Source organism: Eutrigla gurnardus (genome assembly GCF_963514095.1).
Source record: "Eutrigla gurnardus genome assembly, chromosome: 15".
Classification (NCBI taxonomy): domain Eukaryota; kingdom Metazoa; phylum Chordata; class Actinopteri; order Perciformes; family Triglidae; genus Eutrigla; species Eutrigla gurnardus.
In genome coordinates, this window is record NC_139938.1 from 7,208,903 (window position 1) to 7,227,608 (window position 18,706).

Here is an 18,706-nt window from a genome sequence, read left to right on the forward strand (position 1 = left end):
CATTGATAACGAGCAAGAGGACGACAAGTCCAGCTTGGGACCGGCTCATTCACGGTGTGGGGCCCCGTCCTGGATGCCTTCCCTTGGAGAAGCTCGGAGGAGCAGCTGTGTGTTGAACTCTACTAGAGCTGGAGATGTTAAGCACATGTGTAGCCTTAAGGTCAGTCTCGTCTCGGTGCAGCTTATCCAAGTAAATGTCTGAGTGCTGCATCTTCTTCAACTCATTCTGGAGTACCAAGCTGCCATGGAGCCATTATCGCCCCCCTGTGGCCAGAGAGCAATTAAGACCAAGTAACGGACTACTGTGACCTACAAGGCGAGGTCACGTGACTGACTTGTGTGGCGAAGCTAGCAGAGTTTTTATTTTAAAAAGATACATTTATGGATGTTGGAAATAGTTCAAAATATCCTCATATAAGAATTTGTATGAGAACTTATGAAGAGTTATGTATATGTATATATAACTTATGTGGGTGGTGTTACAGTACATAAGTAGCATAACAACAGAGAGGTAAAATCAGTCAATGATGTCTTATGGTTTCACAAGGAACAGGAACAGCAGCCTCCTGGGTGAAAAATAAAGCTGTTCCGACCTTTCCATCCGCTACTAAACTAGACCACTAATCAGACCCACACATTACTGAGCGTGAGGGAAAGTCCTGTAACAATACAACTCATTCTGAAGAGATCCTTCTTGGTGGTTTTCAAAAAGCTGATTCACTAAAAGCTTTTGTCTACATGAATATTCATTAGATGTAATGTAACATTGTGGAGGATGCTTGGCTTGTTTCTTTCCCTAATAATAATAATAATAATAGAGAGTTTTCATCATTTTCCACAGAGTGTTTGATGCTACTACACTGATTCTAACTAAGGACCAACTTGTTTGTTAGGCATGTGTCTGCTTAACATCTCCATCTCCAAAAGAGAGCAGTGCCCGGCTGTTCCCCTCGGCGTCTCGGTGGGAAGCGTCCGGGAGGCCCCCCGTGCCGTGGATGAGACCGCTCCAAACGGGGCTAGAGGACGACTACAGGAACACAAACTCAGATGATAGATAGACACCCAGAGCTGCTATACAGGACATTTGCTAAACCACACAACTGCTGCAGTAAAATCAGACTTCAGTGGGATCCAGGATCTGTCACACGTCACCATCCTCAGTGTGGGGGTTATCACGAAGGAAACATTTTAGCTTTTGGTGGAGATAAACAAGAATGGCAAAGTCGCCTTGAGCTACAAAGATTGCTGCTTTAAAAAAAAACAAAAAAACAAAACAAGGCGAGCCAATTAACTGCTCCTCTGTCACTACAGCCCGACTGAATGGCTCAAAGGTACACGATCAAAACACGCCTCCCTCGCCAGTCTCCACTGGCCTGAGCAGATAAGAGCAGAAACAAACGCCAGGGACAGAAGAGACACTGCCACCTAGGGGCGACATGCACATCGACGTGGTAAAGTAAAGCAGTAGAGAGGAGCATGTGTTTGAAACCCCTGGTGGTTTGGGAGGAGCTGTCGGACGCCTGGAGGAGAAGAGGATCTATCACTGAGCAGAGCATGTGCTTGAGAAGAAAGACAACTGTATTGACAAGAAGAAACTATTACACATACCCAGTTAACCTACTTGGTCCGGTTCCAAAGCATTTGAGTGCTTTTTATATAAATGAGACAGAAAGATTTGGGCATTTATTCATGGGTAAATACCACTTAAATTGATAAGGAAAAAACAACAGTAATGAATGGAATAAGCAGAGAGAGAGAGAGAGAGAGAGAGAGAGAGAGAGAGAGACCAGATAAGACCTCATAGATACATGCAAGCTGGGAAATAGAAAACATTGGTTCTCTGGAGGGTTTGCAGCCCGTGTAGATGCTTATTCAACAGACTAAGATGATTTCACAAGCGATCCCTTCGGTCTAAGTGTCTTTAGCTTTATTCCAACATAATCGCCTGTCATACTGTAGCTCTGAAGATGCATTAACCGCATGGAATAGCAAGGTTGTTTCCATAATGGCAGGAAGTGATTTAAAAGGTAATCAGAGACTGACAGAGATGCTCATTTTCAATGGGGCCAAAACAAACAAGGAGAAGTTCCATTCGCACAGGCAGAGAGGAATTTATGGATTTATGATACTCTGACATTAAGAACAGAGTTGTGACCCCTAAAAGTCCACCCTGTGTCATGATTAGAATTCATTACAAAGATTTACGTGAAACAAAGAAATAAAGTGAAATACAATATGCTTCATTATGTATGCATTAACTGTGTCATTATCAAATGAAACAATGAAATAATGTGTCAAAAGGGACAATAATTAAGCTTTTACTCTTGATATTATATTTAGTTACATTTCTGATTGTGACTTATGTATGTGTGACACTTCCTCCTCACAGTACGTTCCTTTAGTAGTACTGGCAGGTCAATGCTGCTCTCTGCTGGACAACACTGAAATGCAATTCACCTTTGCATGTTGTTTTCTATGTATTGATTTGTTTTTAGCGGCAAAATTAATATATTCTATAATAATTTTATTTAAAAAAGTAGTTTTTTAAAATTGAAATCCCTTAAAAATATTACAATAATGTTTAACTAATCGTGAACTCTACGGTTACATAGATGTATCAAATAAAATGCGAACTCGTGAAAATAGCTAACTTGTCCGTCACATACAGCTGTACGTAGCTAATAGAGCAGTATTTTTGCAAGAGGTGTGTGTTTTGGTTTCAGCTTGGATGCAAACTTTGCTTCCAATGAATGTGGTTGAGGTATGATTTATTAATTCAACCCTGATCTTTCTCTCTGTAGGATTTGAATTAAAGGTGCATGGGATTTGTGTGGGATTTGGCGTCATCTAGCGGTAAAGTTGCAGATTGCAACCAACTGAAACTTCTGCGGCAAGTGTGTACATAACTATGGTGACAAAAACGCGAAAGGGATTTGAAGAAGTGAGGCAGCAGTAGGCCACATATAAATGTGTGTGTGTGTGTGTGTGTGTGTGTGTGTGTGTGTGTGTGTGTGTGTGTATTTCAGTTTATTTCTTTGTTTCATTTGCTTTTATTTCAGCATTTTAAAACTTCCATAGAAACCAGGACAGAGCTGCACCTTGCTAAAATGTATTATTGAATTTTTTCCCTATAAAAAGTTGGATTTGTCACTTCAAGGAGAAATTGCAGATTGTTATCACTTTGAAAGACCATCAAACATGAAATCGTAACTCTTGCAACATCGACTCATTACAACTTTATCTGCGGTAAAAATTATAGTCCTCATAGATAATTCTTTCCTTCATATTTCTTCGTGGGTTTGGACCTTTGAGGGGAGTTAATGTCATACCTGTCCCTGGCTGAACTTTTGTATTTGCCTGATGCCTGAGCAGGAACCCGCTCTCAGGAAACAACACATCCTTTGGCTCATTCATTTGGAAACGTGCCAGTGCGGCTCGTATTTCCATCTGAGGGGTGGTATGTGAATGTTGTGCTTCGTCTCGGAGGACGTGTGCTCAACAGGAACACTAAAAAACTCTCTTCACTTTGCACCCTGCCACTGTTACCGGCAAACAACAAGGACAAACTAAAAAAATCAAGATGGCAGAGGAGTCAAAGAGAGCCGGAAACAAAGCAGCAGGAGCGTTTTACACAGGACAGGAGTGTCTTTTACACCTCAAAATGATAATATTAATAATATAAAGTGGCCTAGGACTACCTGATAACAGAATGAAAAAAAACTTTCAATATCAAACAAGATGAGAATTCATGTCAACCAACACAAAAGGAGCAAGATCAAACTCATTTGTAGGGACTGTGGCAGATACCGTTGGAGTGGGTGGGGGAGGGTGGGGGAGTGGGAGCAAATAGAGGAGATTACATACATCGGGCCCTTTCTCGCCCTCGCCGTGGTTGAGTCTGCCGGCCTTGCCGTTGCGGCTCCGCTGGGTGTGGTCGCCGTTGTGCCACGCGGCCGGAGTGTTGGTGGTCGGGGACAGCGCGGTGCCGGACGCCTTTTGTCCTTCCGTCTTGTGCTTGGAGTTCAGTCTGGAAGAGAAAAGCCATGCGGCAACACACAAGGTCAAGCACAGCCAAGGACAAGTTGATTTTTAGTTTTGGACGTTTTTCACTTTAATTACCAATCAACTTAAGAAATGAGGCAGCAGTAGACCAGCAACTCCTTGTTCTGCTAATCCTAAAATGAATGGAGTCTGGTGGCTTTGATTAGAGCATAGAAAGCAAGGCAAAAAACTGAAAATATTCTAAAAATAAGATACACTTAAACACAGCAACAACCATATTCAAGACATTTAAAAGGGCATTAACATATGTATGTTGTGTACGTTATGAAGATTAAAATTGATTAAGCCTCATTTCCAAGGTTTTCCTGCACCACTCTATGAGGTAAATCCTCTGAGCTCAATGAGTCATGTGATCATCTGAGAGTTGCTTTCACACAGCAAATCCACAATTTTACACACTTAATTTTTTTTACACTTTTGGGGAGGACCGCTCTGTGAAAGAAAATTATTCAACTTGAGTTAAAGAAGAAAAAAAGCTCTCGAGCTCCTCATCTCAGCTCAGACGGGCTGCTTCTAGCATAACACACTGAATCTGAATACTTTTTCTCTCATTATTCGGCTCTTTAGGTCAAGTTTAAAGGGCAACTTTGGTATATTTCACCTGAATGCCAACCATATTTCCCCATGTTTTGTGTCTATATGACTTATATATTTCAACATACTTCAAAATATGGTAAATTCACTTTTAACAAAAGAAAAATAAGACATTCATGCTCCATGAATAAATGACAGTGTTCCCAGTACGGAGATATCGCAGCCATTTAATGGGGTTATTATAAGAGCCCCAGTTGTATCGTAATAAGTCTCCACAGGGCCGCGAGTAAATGAGACAGAGACGGACAGTCGCCAGGGCAACAGCCCGACAGGCAGTAGAGCGACACCAGTTTGGTGTTCATATACATGAGTGTGTGTGTGTGTGTGTGTGTGTGTGTGGAGTCTACCTGGCAGGAGATTTGGAGGTGCTCCGTGTGGAGGACTGGGAGGCGCTACGGGAGCTACAGCAGCTGCCTTGATGCTGTGAACTCCTACTGGGGGTCTCGCCCGGGGACCTGATGGATGACAACCAGTGGACGAACACACACCACACACATGCACACAGATGCAAACGTGAAGCCATGTGTATGTACGCGTACATCACGGGGACACACACACATGCCACGGCGAGCTCGGTAGTCGATCTCGCGATATGTAAAACCGTTCATGCGCCGCCGAACACTTTCAATATATATTCTAATCAAGACAGGGTGCAATGTATGGCTTGGGGATTGTGCTGAGATCACACGTAATGCTTAGGAGATGCTTTACACTGCAGTCATTAAGATTCTCTGAGAGGCTGAGCCTGAGATAATGGGTGTAAAATACCAATATAAATTTATGAGCGACTGAACGTGACTCCGGTCTGACCCACTGTGGAGGCCGAGACGGCTGTTTGTTTCACCGTGTGCAGAGGACACATGCTGCCTACTCTTACACATTGCACACTGCTATTATGCACATCATGAATGTAATAGTGAAATATGTTTTTTTTTCTAGATTCTATGTGCATCTCACCTCTTTTTCTGTTTGTTCTTGTCTTTGTGTTTGTTCTTTGGGCTGCCCGATCTGAAACAGACGCCACACGTAAGATGACAAACACTCTAAAGTACAGGCAACGCGCAGTCACGCCCTTTGTAAGAAAGGAAACTCAGTGCACCACTCACCCATATGGATTGCACTGTCTTTTGAACAATCAGTAGGCAGAAATGACAATAACACACACCTTACACATGTTATGCACATTATAATGTATTGGGGGGGTTTGTTGTCTTGTTCCATACACACCTGTATCTCCTCTTTTTCCTGGAGCCAGATGCAGATCTATAAAGAGAAAAACAACATCATTCACATCACATTTGCACCAGGAAACATGTGCACTGACTAATCTGACCTTTCCTAAATTTTTTTTTTTTTTTTTAAGAAATAGGTCTTTTTAAATCCATGTGTCCATGTTCCAGATCTGAGGTGGTTCTGGGAATTACTAAACTCGCTTCTTGAAATACATTCTAGGACATCGGAGGTATTATTCTGGACATTTGCTGGAGGCTGAACCCAAAATCTAATATGTGCTGTGTGCCACTTCTCTTATTTACTCTTTTTTTTTAATGTTTTCACCTTCAACTCAACTCCTCAGTGGAGTATTTCACCGTGCATTTCTGCTCTGGATCTGCACGTAACCGACCCTGATCAAACACATCCCTATATACAGGTGTCCACAGGGAGCTCTCACATCAGCCGTTCCTTTGGGATGCCGGCCATTCCTCAGTCCTCTGTGTTCAACTGACACATCACCTCCCTATCGCTTTCACCCAGTTTCCATGGTGATTAGCCAGATTGGTCTATGAGAGGTTGCCGCTATTTTCCTGAAGAGGTCTACTCCCCCCCCCGCTGTTGTAGCACACCTACAAGCATGCAGCGGAGTGGGAGGCGGTGGCAGCACAAAGTGTGTGGATCCACTGAAAGGGGAGTAATAAAGCTGTCACAGTAATGTATGTGGCTGATATGTGAGTCAGAGCCGTGGCCCCATAGCCCCCCCCCCCCCCCCCCCCCCCACTGGAGGAGAATTGACTGGGGACTGCTGTGCATGAGGCATTATTCTGCAGAGCTCATTATTCTTCTCTGGTCACAGCGAGATCCTCCACCCCAGCTTCTACTACAAGGACACAGTAGTGTCTGTGAGGCTGCATACTGTAAATGGATCCACATGGACACCAGCCCTATTATCATTATTATGATTATGATTACAAACAAGCAGCTGTGGGATTTTTTTTGTAGCTAATGTGAACCTTAAAAAGGAGATTGGGATCAAAAAGAGGGAAGCTACTCTCTTGGGACGACCCCCCCTTAGTCATATATACATTATTCATGTATCAACAGTACCTGCAATGCAGAGCAGCTTTGGTGTGAGTTGGGAGGAGGAGGAGGAGGGAGGAGGAAGCAGGAGGAGGCAGGAGGGGGGAGAGACTGGGATGTGTGTGGATGGATGAGGGGTGGGAAACAAGAGCGGGGCAGCGCAGTGATGCTCAGCAATTTGGTGAGAGGCTCATTTTTCTTGTGTTGTGTGCCCCCATACAGACTGGGTTATTACAGCAACACCCCCCCCCCCCCACCCCCACCCCCAAGTCAGGCATAGAGGGAGTGAGAGTGGAGGAGGACGGCACTCTACAATTGCCTATTGTCGTTATGATATCCCAAGGCATTGCACAAGTGTTTGTTGATGAGCTCTTCTTATCTTTTTCTGTTGTTTCCTTTCATTTTCAGTTTCTTCTTCCCTTCCTTTTAATTTGCTCTCTCTTCCTTTCAGTCTAACTGGAACCATGTGATGTCTTTACCCCTTTTCTTCTCGTCTTTCCTCTTTTTCTCTTCCTATCTTTCTTTTTCGCCTTCCCTTTTCAACTTTCCTCCTTTTCCTTCTCACTTCTGTTTTTGTTGTTTCTTCTCCCTCTCTTCTTGCTTTTTGCTCATTTTGTCGTTTTTTGAATTATGTCTTATGTCCCTTTTTTCTTGTTGTTCCTTTTTTCCCTTCCTATCTTTCTGTTTCCTTCTCTTTTTCTCCCTTTATTTTGGTTCCTACGTTTTAATTTCCTCCTTCCTTTCCCTTTTCTTATCGTCCTTCTTTCACATCGATCACTGTGAAGGCAGCTGTTGATGAAACGCTTTCTTTCTTGTTATGACTTGTCACTGATGACGCTCACACACACGGTCTGTACACACTCACCTGTCTCGCTTGTGTTTCTTCCCACTCTTCTTCTTCTTCTCCCTGTGAGTGGGCGAGGAGCTGCCGAACCTTTTGGTGGGGAAGAAGGGAAGAATTTGCACCCAGTGACAAAGATGAAAAGTGAGCCTCAGAGCGCTGCTGACTTCTGGCTTCTCACTCATTACTGTTACATCACATCACAGGGGATCATTGTGAGCAGCTGATCTTGTCAAAAGAAATTGGAAGTGGAGACTATGCTTTGGTAATGACACAATTGCAGCCTCGTTAGCAATATTCACACATTCCATTTTTCACAAAACCACAGTGTAATTATTCTGTCAACGAGGCAGGGAAAAATCCAAAAAGAAGAAGAGAAAAATCGAACCACTTCATCAGTGGAAGCAGTTTCCACTCACCGACTCCTTCGGCGGCCAGATTTCTTCTTCTTCCTTTTCTTTGGACGAGGGGATGGAGAGCTGCTTGATTTCCTCTTCACTCTGAAACGAGAGGGGGAGAGAGATCGACAGAGACATCCAGAGTGAGAAATCATTTACAAGTGATTGCCATGATAATCATTTTCAGAAGGAATACATTTGTGATTACAGTTATTTGCTCCTCTGCAAAGTGTCTATTTTCCCATTTCCTCAATTCATTCTGCCGTAACATGCAACGTTATCGTACTGCGGAAACAGGAAATGGCTTTCGAGGAAATGCCACTTGATATTTTGTGTGATAATGAGAGTTTCTGTCCGGCTACATGCTCCTACTGGAGTGTTGCTGGAGGATTTTAAGTGCTTTTTTTTTTTCTTGAGCTCAATTTCATGTGTATAGATATTATCATAGCAAACACCCAGAGGCCATGTGAAGGAGATAATAGGTGGCTGATTTAATTCCCCACTTGAGGGGTCACAGCTGGTCAACACATCCCCATTATACAGTCAGTGTGTGTTTAAGCATGTGCTTTACCTGTTGTCGCTGTGGTTATCGTGGTCATAGTCTCCATCTTCATAGCCAACCAAAGCAGCGTTCTCTTCGTACTCGTCGGGCTGATAGTGCAGGTGGTTCACCCTGAAAACACACCAGTCAAGCACCATAAATCTACATGTGAGTAAGAGCAATAACTGGTATAAGGCCAGCCTGGTTAAAAGCTATTTCCAAACAAATCTCATTACAGTGTTCTCGGTGAAAGAGCTCCCATTTTAGTTTAGCGTGTTAGCATGCTAACTGTGGCGTCACCAATTCTGCCATGCCATGGATATTTTAAAGTTTTAAAGATGTGATAATGATATAAACTAGAGGTAGCTTTAAAAAAAATCATAAACCCATTGTATAAACAATCCTTTATTTTCAAAAAAGCTTTGATCTCTGGTGGACAAAGTATGGAGCTGAGCCGCCCATTAGAGGGTTAAAGGGGGAAAGCTGTCTGGGGTCCAATCACTGTTATTCTAATTATAAATAATAATAACCACATTTTTATTTTGAGACAAAATATTCACTTTACCTAACCCCCTTTGGTACACAACCATCAAAGGAAGAACATGAGTGTAATTAAGTAATAGCAGATTTGTGGAAGGCCCATTCAATGGATCTGGAATTATGTAAAACCTAGTTTGATGTTTCAGCAAATTTTAGTTTGTTGTTAACCAACAGGTTATTTCATATTTGGATCAAAGTGGAGTAGAGTATATATGGACTGAGTAGAGTATAAAAAATGTGACGCTCACACACTCAACTTTCTTTGGGGACTGTAGTTTTATACTGACATTTGTAATCTTCTCTCACCCCAGCATTGAGAATATCATCATCTCTCTCACTCTTACAGCTCAGCTTGTGGAGTTCGTGTCCTCCCACTTGTTCCTCTCACACACACACGCACACACACACACGCACACACACACACACACACACACACACACACACACACACACACACACACACACACACACACACACACACACACACACACACACACACACACACACACACACACACACAGTATTGTATACACAGACAGATGGCAGCAGCCTCCTCCCTTATCCTCACTACCCCCTTCTCTGTTATGTGGCCTCCTCTGATCCACCAGATTTGACCTTGCAGGCTCCATGAGGGCTAAAGAAATAGATAAAAAACACACCACACTGATTATTTTTTCCTCGTGCAGCCCTCTCTCTCTGACCTTGTCACATCCCTGTATTGTTACAAACCCAGCGCGTCATGCTCTGGGCGTTCTGCTACGTTTTACAAAGAGATGTAGCATACGCAGTGGCGTTATGACATACTACTATGATGGGCCCCGGTGCATGCTGGTAACTCAATGCACACACACACACACACACACACACACACACACACACACACACACACACACACACACACACACACACACACACACACACACACACACACACACACACACCATTAGGCGTATTTATATTTTACCAGCATTTTAGTTTATTGCATTGTGAAAGTCGAGAGGTAAAAGAGAAAGCTATTAGGACTAACTATGGTTTGTTTTATTGTCTCGTCACATGATCATATAGAGGATCAACACTGGACTTTTCAACATACATATTACTCATTAATTATTACTATGTATATGACAACATACCAAAGGAAAATGTTTTAAAGGTTATGTATTGTTTTAGATTATGACCGACTTTACTTAAAAATACAATAGAAAAACAAGACGGAGGGTTTGCATTTTTGGGGGTAAATATAGCACAACATTTATGTGTAATTTCTTTGAAGGCATATTGCTGCAGGGATGGTTTATTTTTGTAGGCCGACCCAGAAGTTTGTGTTACACTGGTTCCCTTGATCAAAAGCCAAAGGGGTTTTGGATTATTGCAGAAAATAAGCCCTGTGGCACAAATGAATTACACATTCACGTTTTGTTGAGCAAGATAATCTTCACAAATGAACATCACTTGATTTCTGAAGGGTGAATGCAATCACCAGAAGTAAGAAGCTAAAGTCTGTAAACTAAACACACCAGTCACATTGTAGTAGTACACACACTGAACACAACGTGTTAACCACAGACTTTATTCCCCCTCCATGTGGAGGTTATTTCTATCAGAGCGGCGACGACGGAGACATAACCTCGACGACTAACCGCACAGCCTCAATTAGTGAGAGAGAGATGAAAACAGGCAGGAGTAATGAGAGGAAGAGGGTGAAGCAACACACGGAAAGAGGCATCTCTAGTAAGGACATCAAACACTAGAGCAGATTCTACATGAGATCAAGAGAGGAGGAGAGGAAGGGCAGGGAAAGAGTTGGTGTTGTAAAGCTTCTGGAAGGAGTGTGTGCAGGATTTGTACAGAGCAGAGGCCTGACGGTTAGTCGGGAGGAGATGAGACAACAAAGCCCTTAATTGGCTGAGCACCACCGGGCACAGCGGGGATGCCAACCACCAGCAACATAACCTCACACAAGCACACACACACTAACACACACTAACACACACACACACACAGACTGCAACACTCACTCTGATGAATAAAGTTGCATTACAAAAATCTTGTTAATTTGAACTTGAGCAGCAGAAAACAACAGTCTCAGAAACCGAAGTAAACAACTGTAGGCAGTGTGAGTGTGACGCCGTTCACGGGAGAGAAGGAATTTTAGAAGTTGGGAACCCTGATAAAGTTAGAGACTGCCTGTGAATCAATATAGATTAAAGATGGCATTCAGATACACACACACACACACACACACACACACACACACACACACACACACACACACACACACACACACACACACACACACACACAGCTGCTGATAGGACTCATTTTATTGAGCTGAGAAGACACAGAACAACACACATTTTTCTTTTTCAGTACAAGTTACTCACTTAACTCCCTCAAACAGCAAACTGTGGAAGCAGTGAGGGATTTGTGGGCTTTGTGGCCCTGGGTTTTACATACAGGCTAGGATGGTCAAACCCTGCGATAGATGGAGGTTGTACCTGCAGACAATACCGAGGGCTAAATATACAGGAAACTCCTCTGTTTTAATTTCTCTTGTAAAAAGACCAGAGAAATAAATGTCTTCCTATTCCTTTTTCAAACATGTAATATTCAATTTGTGGTGTATTCGTCTTTTATGGCGAATGTATATATTGAGTTTATTCCATGTGTACTGGAAATGAGTAGGCGAAGGCCCTATTGGAACTGTAGGAATTTTTGATATGCTATAATAATGAATTATGCATCAGGACTGGTTAGAAATGTAATATTGTATGGTTCACATCACACATTAGAGTAGAGTGGCCACACATACAATATGTATCTTTACATTAGCATGATTTTCACACAGGGTCAACGTGTGCATCCATTTACACAGCATGCACATTTTTTTCTCATTAGACCACATTTAACTAGGAAAGCCTGAACAATGTTCATGATAATCTTCATGTAATTTTCTACATTGAGTTAAATATGTGAGATGCCAGAAATGCTATTCACATTTGGGTTTTCCCTCAGAATAGTGTCCCTGCAGGGTTGAAGCACAATGCCAAGAAGAGCAATTAACAACACATGAAACCATCTCGTGGTCCCCATGCTTAGTCATTCGAGATAAATCAAGTAATTCCCCATCCTGTGTCTTATCTCTTAAGTGATGCCATGCTCCAATATGCTGGAGACATCTGTCCAGCCTGGTCGTGATAAACACAGCGTCCCTGTTAGGCAGATGAGTGAGTGTCCCTGCATGTGCCTAATGGTGCCCTGGTGAGGAACGAGACTCCCTAATTCAGCCACTGTCTCTGGGACTTGGCAGTGATGGACTACAACCAAGGCCCTCCTCAGGGCTGCAGCACCAAGTAGTGCAACCCATTCATATCCCCACTCAGACAGCCACTCGGATATATTTCTATCGCCGCAGAGAGTTATAGTTTGTTATCGTGGGAGGAGCTGGGTGGACGGATTGATTCCTCCTCAGGATCGGGTTGGGGGGGCAAATCCACTACTGTAGTGTCTTTATGTGGTTATATTGAGATCAAGGATCGACGGGGCTGGAGGTTTAAGCTGCGCCGATCAATTCTCAGGGAAAAGCCTTGATGCACCCAGATGTGTGCACAACAGTTGAACGCGAGATCCATTTTATTGAAATGATTCTGTGTGCTAATGAACAAACGCCGGTGTCGGGCGATAGCAGCGTGAAGCCCAAGGTCAGCTCCCCCCCATTGATCCGGCTCGGTCGGGACGTCTCGGTGTGTAAGCCTGAATGGTTTTACACATCGCATTCCTCCTCTCGCCCGGTGCTCACATCCATTCTGCAGGAAATCAATGTGGGACATTGGTAAACAGAGTTATGAGCTAGCTCCTACCTGCTTACTGCTGGCTGTTTGCTGCTAGTGTGTGAGTATTAGGCTACAGCTGAAGGGCCTAGCCTGTCAATAGTAGGAGTCTCTACGGACAAGATGGCGTCGGAATAAAACCTCCCAGCTGGGCCGAGTCAAACGCACTGAAGGAGGCGGTATATTGGAGGTTAAAATCGACACATACCGGTACGTCTATAATCTCTAACTATACACACATCTCTCTGAGCAACACTCTTTTATTACCATTAGCTGCTTATTGTTACAGAATAAAGCAGTTGGCCTATAGCAGCAAAAAGAGAGGTGATAAATCATGTGTGGTTCTTTCTTTCACATTTCTTTTTTTTCTTACACATTTGTCACACCAGTAAAAGGCTTCATAAAAAAAACATTATATATCCGTTCATTCATTTCCGTTTTCAGTAAAAAAGTTACTAAATACGCACATCACATCCATTTACAATATCTTCCGAATTTAATTAAATTTCCCCTCTGGCACTAGAAAAAAGTCAGAGGATCCCCAGTTTATTTGAATTCACCCTGAAGGGGACATGAATGTGTGTACACACGTTAATAGTAAACAGTTCAATAGTAGTGGAGACATTTCTGAACCAAAAATGTCAATTAATTCAACGGTTTTCAACATATTTCAATAAAAACCTAAAAGAACTCCACCTCATGGCAGTGCAGTGGATTTTCATCTCTACAAACTTTCATGGCAATCCTTCCAACAGTTGTTGAGAGATCTAGTCTGGACCAAAGTGAACCAACAGACAGACGCACTGACGTAGACATCCCTCGAGCCATTACTGTCGCTTTAAGGGACAGGAAGCAGTGACGCCAGCTCGCCACTAATATGAGATAAGATCAGCAGCAGCGTGCCGGTGCATACTGCTGGCTGTTTACCACAGTGACGTAGGCCCTTGTGGGCCCACATTAACTGATGTGAGGGTCCCCTACTATATTACCTATTAATGCAGGGGGATTGTGGGTGTAGTAAATGCCTGGTGGCAGCGAGCGTCAGGGGGCCTCCAGCAGTTTTACCCCGAGGCTGACCCACGGGTTGATGAAGGCATGTTCCACATAATGCTACAGAAGTAGGCCCTTCATGTGTGATGTCCCAATGGTGGGAACGTAGATTACTTCAGAAAGCGTGTGTGTGTGTGTGTGTGTGTGTGTGTGTGTGTGTGTGTGTGTGTGTGTGTGTAAAGGCCTGGGGGAGTGTTGAGTATGAGTGGGAGTAGGGGGGAGGTGGGGGTAGATAACAACCCTGCAAATTACAACCTTCAATTTTCCACATCAAAGCCTTTCTGGAGAGAGAAAGCTGCAGAATTTGAGGCAAGCTGTGAAATATCAAAATCAGAAGTGACCTTGAGGGTGAACTATGAATTTGAAGCTTTCTGTATCTTGATAGAGGACTTTTCTCCGGACCACAAATGTGTAAATGAAGTTTATTTCATTCATCGTGCGGAGCATCATGGTCTGGTTTAGAACCAGACGCCGGCTGAGGTGCAGAGGAGGGAGAACCATTAGTCTAGTCTGTGAGACAGGAAGCATCAGCGCCGTCATTACCAGTCATTACTTCACAGACAGCGGGTCATGTCGCCACCACCACGCTGCCACCCTCCATCATTCACACGTACAGTATGATGGACCGACTCAGGAAGCCCACCACGCCTACACCCTGCTGCTGTGACAGTCTCTGTGAGTCTCTGGGAGTCTGTCTGATCTGGACCAACACGTGCAAGCGTTTATTTTGGTTCCTTTAATTGTATCGACGCTCCAGCCTCAAATTAGACACTCTCCCCCGCCACGCGGCGCTCACAGCTACAGCGAGGCTTAGCGCCCAAACAAATTGACAATTATCGTGCCAATCTTGCCTCAATGGCTTCCAGCAGAGTTTGGAATAAACTTTAAAATGCTCCTGATTATTTTGCAAAAGCAGTGAGGTTGAACCGCTCCTGTGTGTTCTCACAGAAAGATGCTTTATCAGTCAAAAGCCAAGGAGTCAAATGACATTTTATTGCACTTCTGCAATTACGGACCGCGTTCTTTGGAACCGACCGCCCGAAGACATCATTAGACTGGCAGGCAATTTCTCATAACCTCTTTTAAAAATCAATTTCTGCCTGTATACTATTTGATATTTATGGCTGTCTGCTTGTATTGGATTCATTTGCTGTAATTAATTAAGGACCTGACCCTGACCTGTCACCTGATTAACACAATGTACCAACCAGCACGTCTTCTCAGACTCATAACTCAGGCAAATCTAAACACACAGACACCACACACACCTCACTACCATCACCAGAATCCACCCTTTAATATTCTTTATATAATGTGCACCAAGGACATACCATATTGTCCATAAAGTCGTTTGAATATCAAGCACTTCTTTTTTTCCTGCATCAAAGTAATCCAAAGCAGCATGACTTGATGCGACAGAGTGCAAACAAACAGGCTTTAAGCTAAAAACCATGAAGGTGGAGATGGTTTTAACACCCAGACATTTGGCGTGGCTCCTCCTTAATGACTTTTCATCACATTAGTTGTGCTGCATAAAGCTTGACGGATGGTTTATTTGTACGACATGATCCTCATGAGGCTTGACACTTCAAATAAACTTTACATTATTCTGGGCCTCCCTCCCCCTCATTGCCTGCTCAACTCAAGCTTCTAAAGACGATTATGGAATATGGCCCAAAATATTTCTAACTTTATTTCTTTTATTTTATTTCTGCTGTTGATTTCCACTCAGACGATAAGTAAAGTTACATCAAAATGCTTCCACCACCAATACAGATCAGAAACAGATGGCAGCTCTGCGTCACAACCCTGAAACACACATCACAGACGTTGAACAGACAGTAACTTACACTGGGTGTGTGTGTGAGCCCTCTCTGGTGATAACGCCCTCCTTGTCCATCAGCATCTGCCTGAACGTGCTCACTTTCTGTCGAATCTCTTCTTCTGTGTACCTGAGGACGGACACAAAGATGCAGCAGTTAGTAGAGGACACGGGGTTCACCGCCAATCTGCAGGTTTCACCACTTGGCTGAGTGTTGAGCGGGCGAGGATGTGAGCGAAGCAGCGCTTTTTGATAACGGGGCTGAATTGTGGCGACCTGTCATCCGCCGTAGCTGCCAGATGTCCGTGTAGGCGCCATGTCATCTCCAGCTATCACACAGCGTCCAACAGACGACAGACAAAGTCATCTGACTGTTTCCGAACCCAAAAATGTCACTCAGCGGCGAGATGCATATTTTGATGAGTCACTGTCAACCTCTCCCAACCCGGCAGGTTATTGTGTTCAGGCCCCGGACTGCACGTCATGTTTTATTCTGTAAAGCAAAGCGCTGAGTTGAGAGGAACTGTGGGGCAGATGACGCTTTCAGCGAGCTGACAGACAGAATCCTGCAGACTGCTGCAGCGGGACATGAAAGCAATTACTGTCTGTGCCACTTTGTGGATTCCTAGTCATATTTTCTAATTGAGAGTATCTGGCTTTTTTTCACTTCAGATGCATCGGGTCTGTCAGTGGGCGGCACAGAAGATCAGCTATGCTTCAATTTCGGTGTGGTATCATTTGGTGCAGCATATAATGAAGGAATCAAACTCTCCTGAAATATTTCATGCATACAGCTTTGGGCTTCATCGTCCCAGTTTGAGACTAACGCAGCGTCTGACCAGAGGCCTGCCACTGACAGCTCTGTGAGGGGCCACAGTAATAATTCATGCAAGCCACGAGGAAGTAGCGCCTGTCCCGTGCTATTCTACACATCCTCGTAGGGGAGTTATGCATGTCTCTCTTTAATGCACTGCACACCGAGCAGATTTCCTGGTGGGGTATCAGGCTCCATCTATCACACCATCTCCACGCTGCTCTGGATGTGGTAATGAGATGTAATGAGGGAGAGAGGGAGAGAAACATGCAGGGAGAGATGAGGACGGAGGAGGGAGGATTAATAAAGCCGTGAAAGTGTAGCCAAGAGACAGACATCGCATAGTTAGTCTGGTTGGAATCCTCTGCCATTTATTAATTAGAATGTAGTGTTAAGCACAAAAACAAAAGGTTCAGATAGAGACTCACTTATTATTCACAATTAAAACAAGTCATCTTGTTTGGTGTCATCGTACTGATATGTGATGTTTGTGTCTTTGGTAGCGAGCTGTCAATCACAAATATTACGATTTCTCGGAGCTGGAACTAACTTGACCCACGCTATGAAAAATACCCAAAGTACATGGCAACAGCTTCTGGCCATGCAGTTTATTTCCCTCTTTAATAGCTGATAACATCCGACATGTGAGCTTCATTTTCAATAAGCAAAAGTGCAGCCGAGCCGTCCATCACTTAGTGCTGGAGCATGGACTCCTACTTGGCAACAGATTCTCTCTCCTTCTCTTAGCTGATGGCAGGACCAATTCTACAAACTGGATTTTAAATTAACCAGGGGCTCATTTCAGCATGGAAATGGCATTAGTCTGAGGAGCGTTTGCTGCTCTCAGATTAAACACAGCAGCCGACGCCGTGTATTCTCAGTTCGGTGCTATCAGCGCATTGGCGGCGTGGAGAATGAGATTAGGAGAAGTGCGATGGAGAGCTGAAACGGCTGGAAGATGGCCCAACCAGACAAGACGCCAGGCGGTGTGACAGCACCATCAGGTCCTGCTGTTCGGCAATCTCTAAGCCCAGCAGCTGTCAACTCAGCACAATGGAGGCCACAAATACACACTTTATATTCATGGCTTTCCATGCACATCGCAGGAGCCATCGGCGTGCGTTAGCTGCTCCCCGGACAACTCTACGGCCGTCCCCGCGCTCTCAGCTGTCCGTGTATCGGGGAAGAGTGTACGATAAGTACGAGAAAAAAAAAGATACGTGCTAACTGTCTAACCGTTCTCCACCTTGTTCTGATGGTGTCCATCTAAGCGCCTGCAGGCAGCAGTTATCTCACCGGTTAAAGCAAGAAAAGAGAGGTCAGAGCTTGTGAAGCTAAAGCTTCTCTTTCTCCTCTCTGTCCTCCACCGAATGGCTCGATTCTGAAGTTCTGCACACATTCGCAGCGTGAAGCACAGCAAAGTCAGCTTCTTTTTGATCGGTCTAGCTCCCAACCAAAGCCAGAGAGTGTATGCCCAGCAGTGCTGCTGCCTCAACAAAGAGACTGGGGTTTAGAGGCATGAGCCGGGAGGATCCCCCACAGCACCCGAACCACTGCAGGTCCGGTGGATGACGAGTCAGCTACAGAGACTGAACAAGTGGGAGGAAAGAAGAAGCTCTTCCTTACACGATCGACAAAGTTTTGCATGGAAGTTAGGAAGAAAAAAATCAATAGTGAGCACTGAATCAATCTGTGTAAATGGCCACATATTGGATGTGTGTCAGCAGCGATTAGAATGAGCACGCTGAAACAACACGTCACACCTCTGCACATTTAATTAGCACTTCTTGCAGCTGTAAAAGGTGGCCGCTTTGTGCCTCACACACCATCTGTTGTGTCCCCCAGACAGTGCAGAGGAGGGGCTGATGGCAGCGGTCACTCTCAGTGAAGCAGGGTAACGCTGAATCCAAATCGAGAAAT

General features: G+C 44.1%; 1 protein-coding gene across 1 annotated transcript in view; it reads right to left on the bottom strand.

The window, feature by feature from the left end:
• The window catches only part of srrm3 (serine/arginine repetitive matrix 3), a 70,941-nt gene that overhangs the window by 9,468 nt on the left and 42,767 nt on the right, over positions 1-18,706 (bottom strand). Inside the window, exons 3-10 of the mRNA XM_084028532.1 lie at positions 16,001-16,102; positions 8,762-8,863; positions 8,212-8,292; positions 7,817-7,885; positions 5,884-5,919; positions 5,614-5,664; positions 5,004-5,111; positions 3,865-4,027 (exon numbers count right to left, since the gene is read on the bottom strand). Of these exons, the coding sequence (XP_083884658.1) occupies positions 3,865-4,027; positions 5,004-5,111; positions 5,614-5,664; positions 5,884-5,919; positions 7,817-7,885; positions 8,212-8,292; positions 8,762-8,863; positions 16,001-16,102 (712 nt within the window). The remainder of the gene's footprint in view (positions 1-3,864; positions 4,028-5,003; positions 5,112-5,613; positions 5,665-5,883; positions 5,920-7,816; positions 7,886-8,211; positions 8,293-8,761; positions 8,864-16,000; positions 16,103-18,706) is intronic.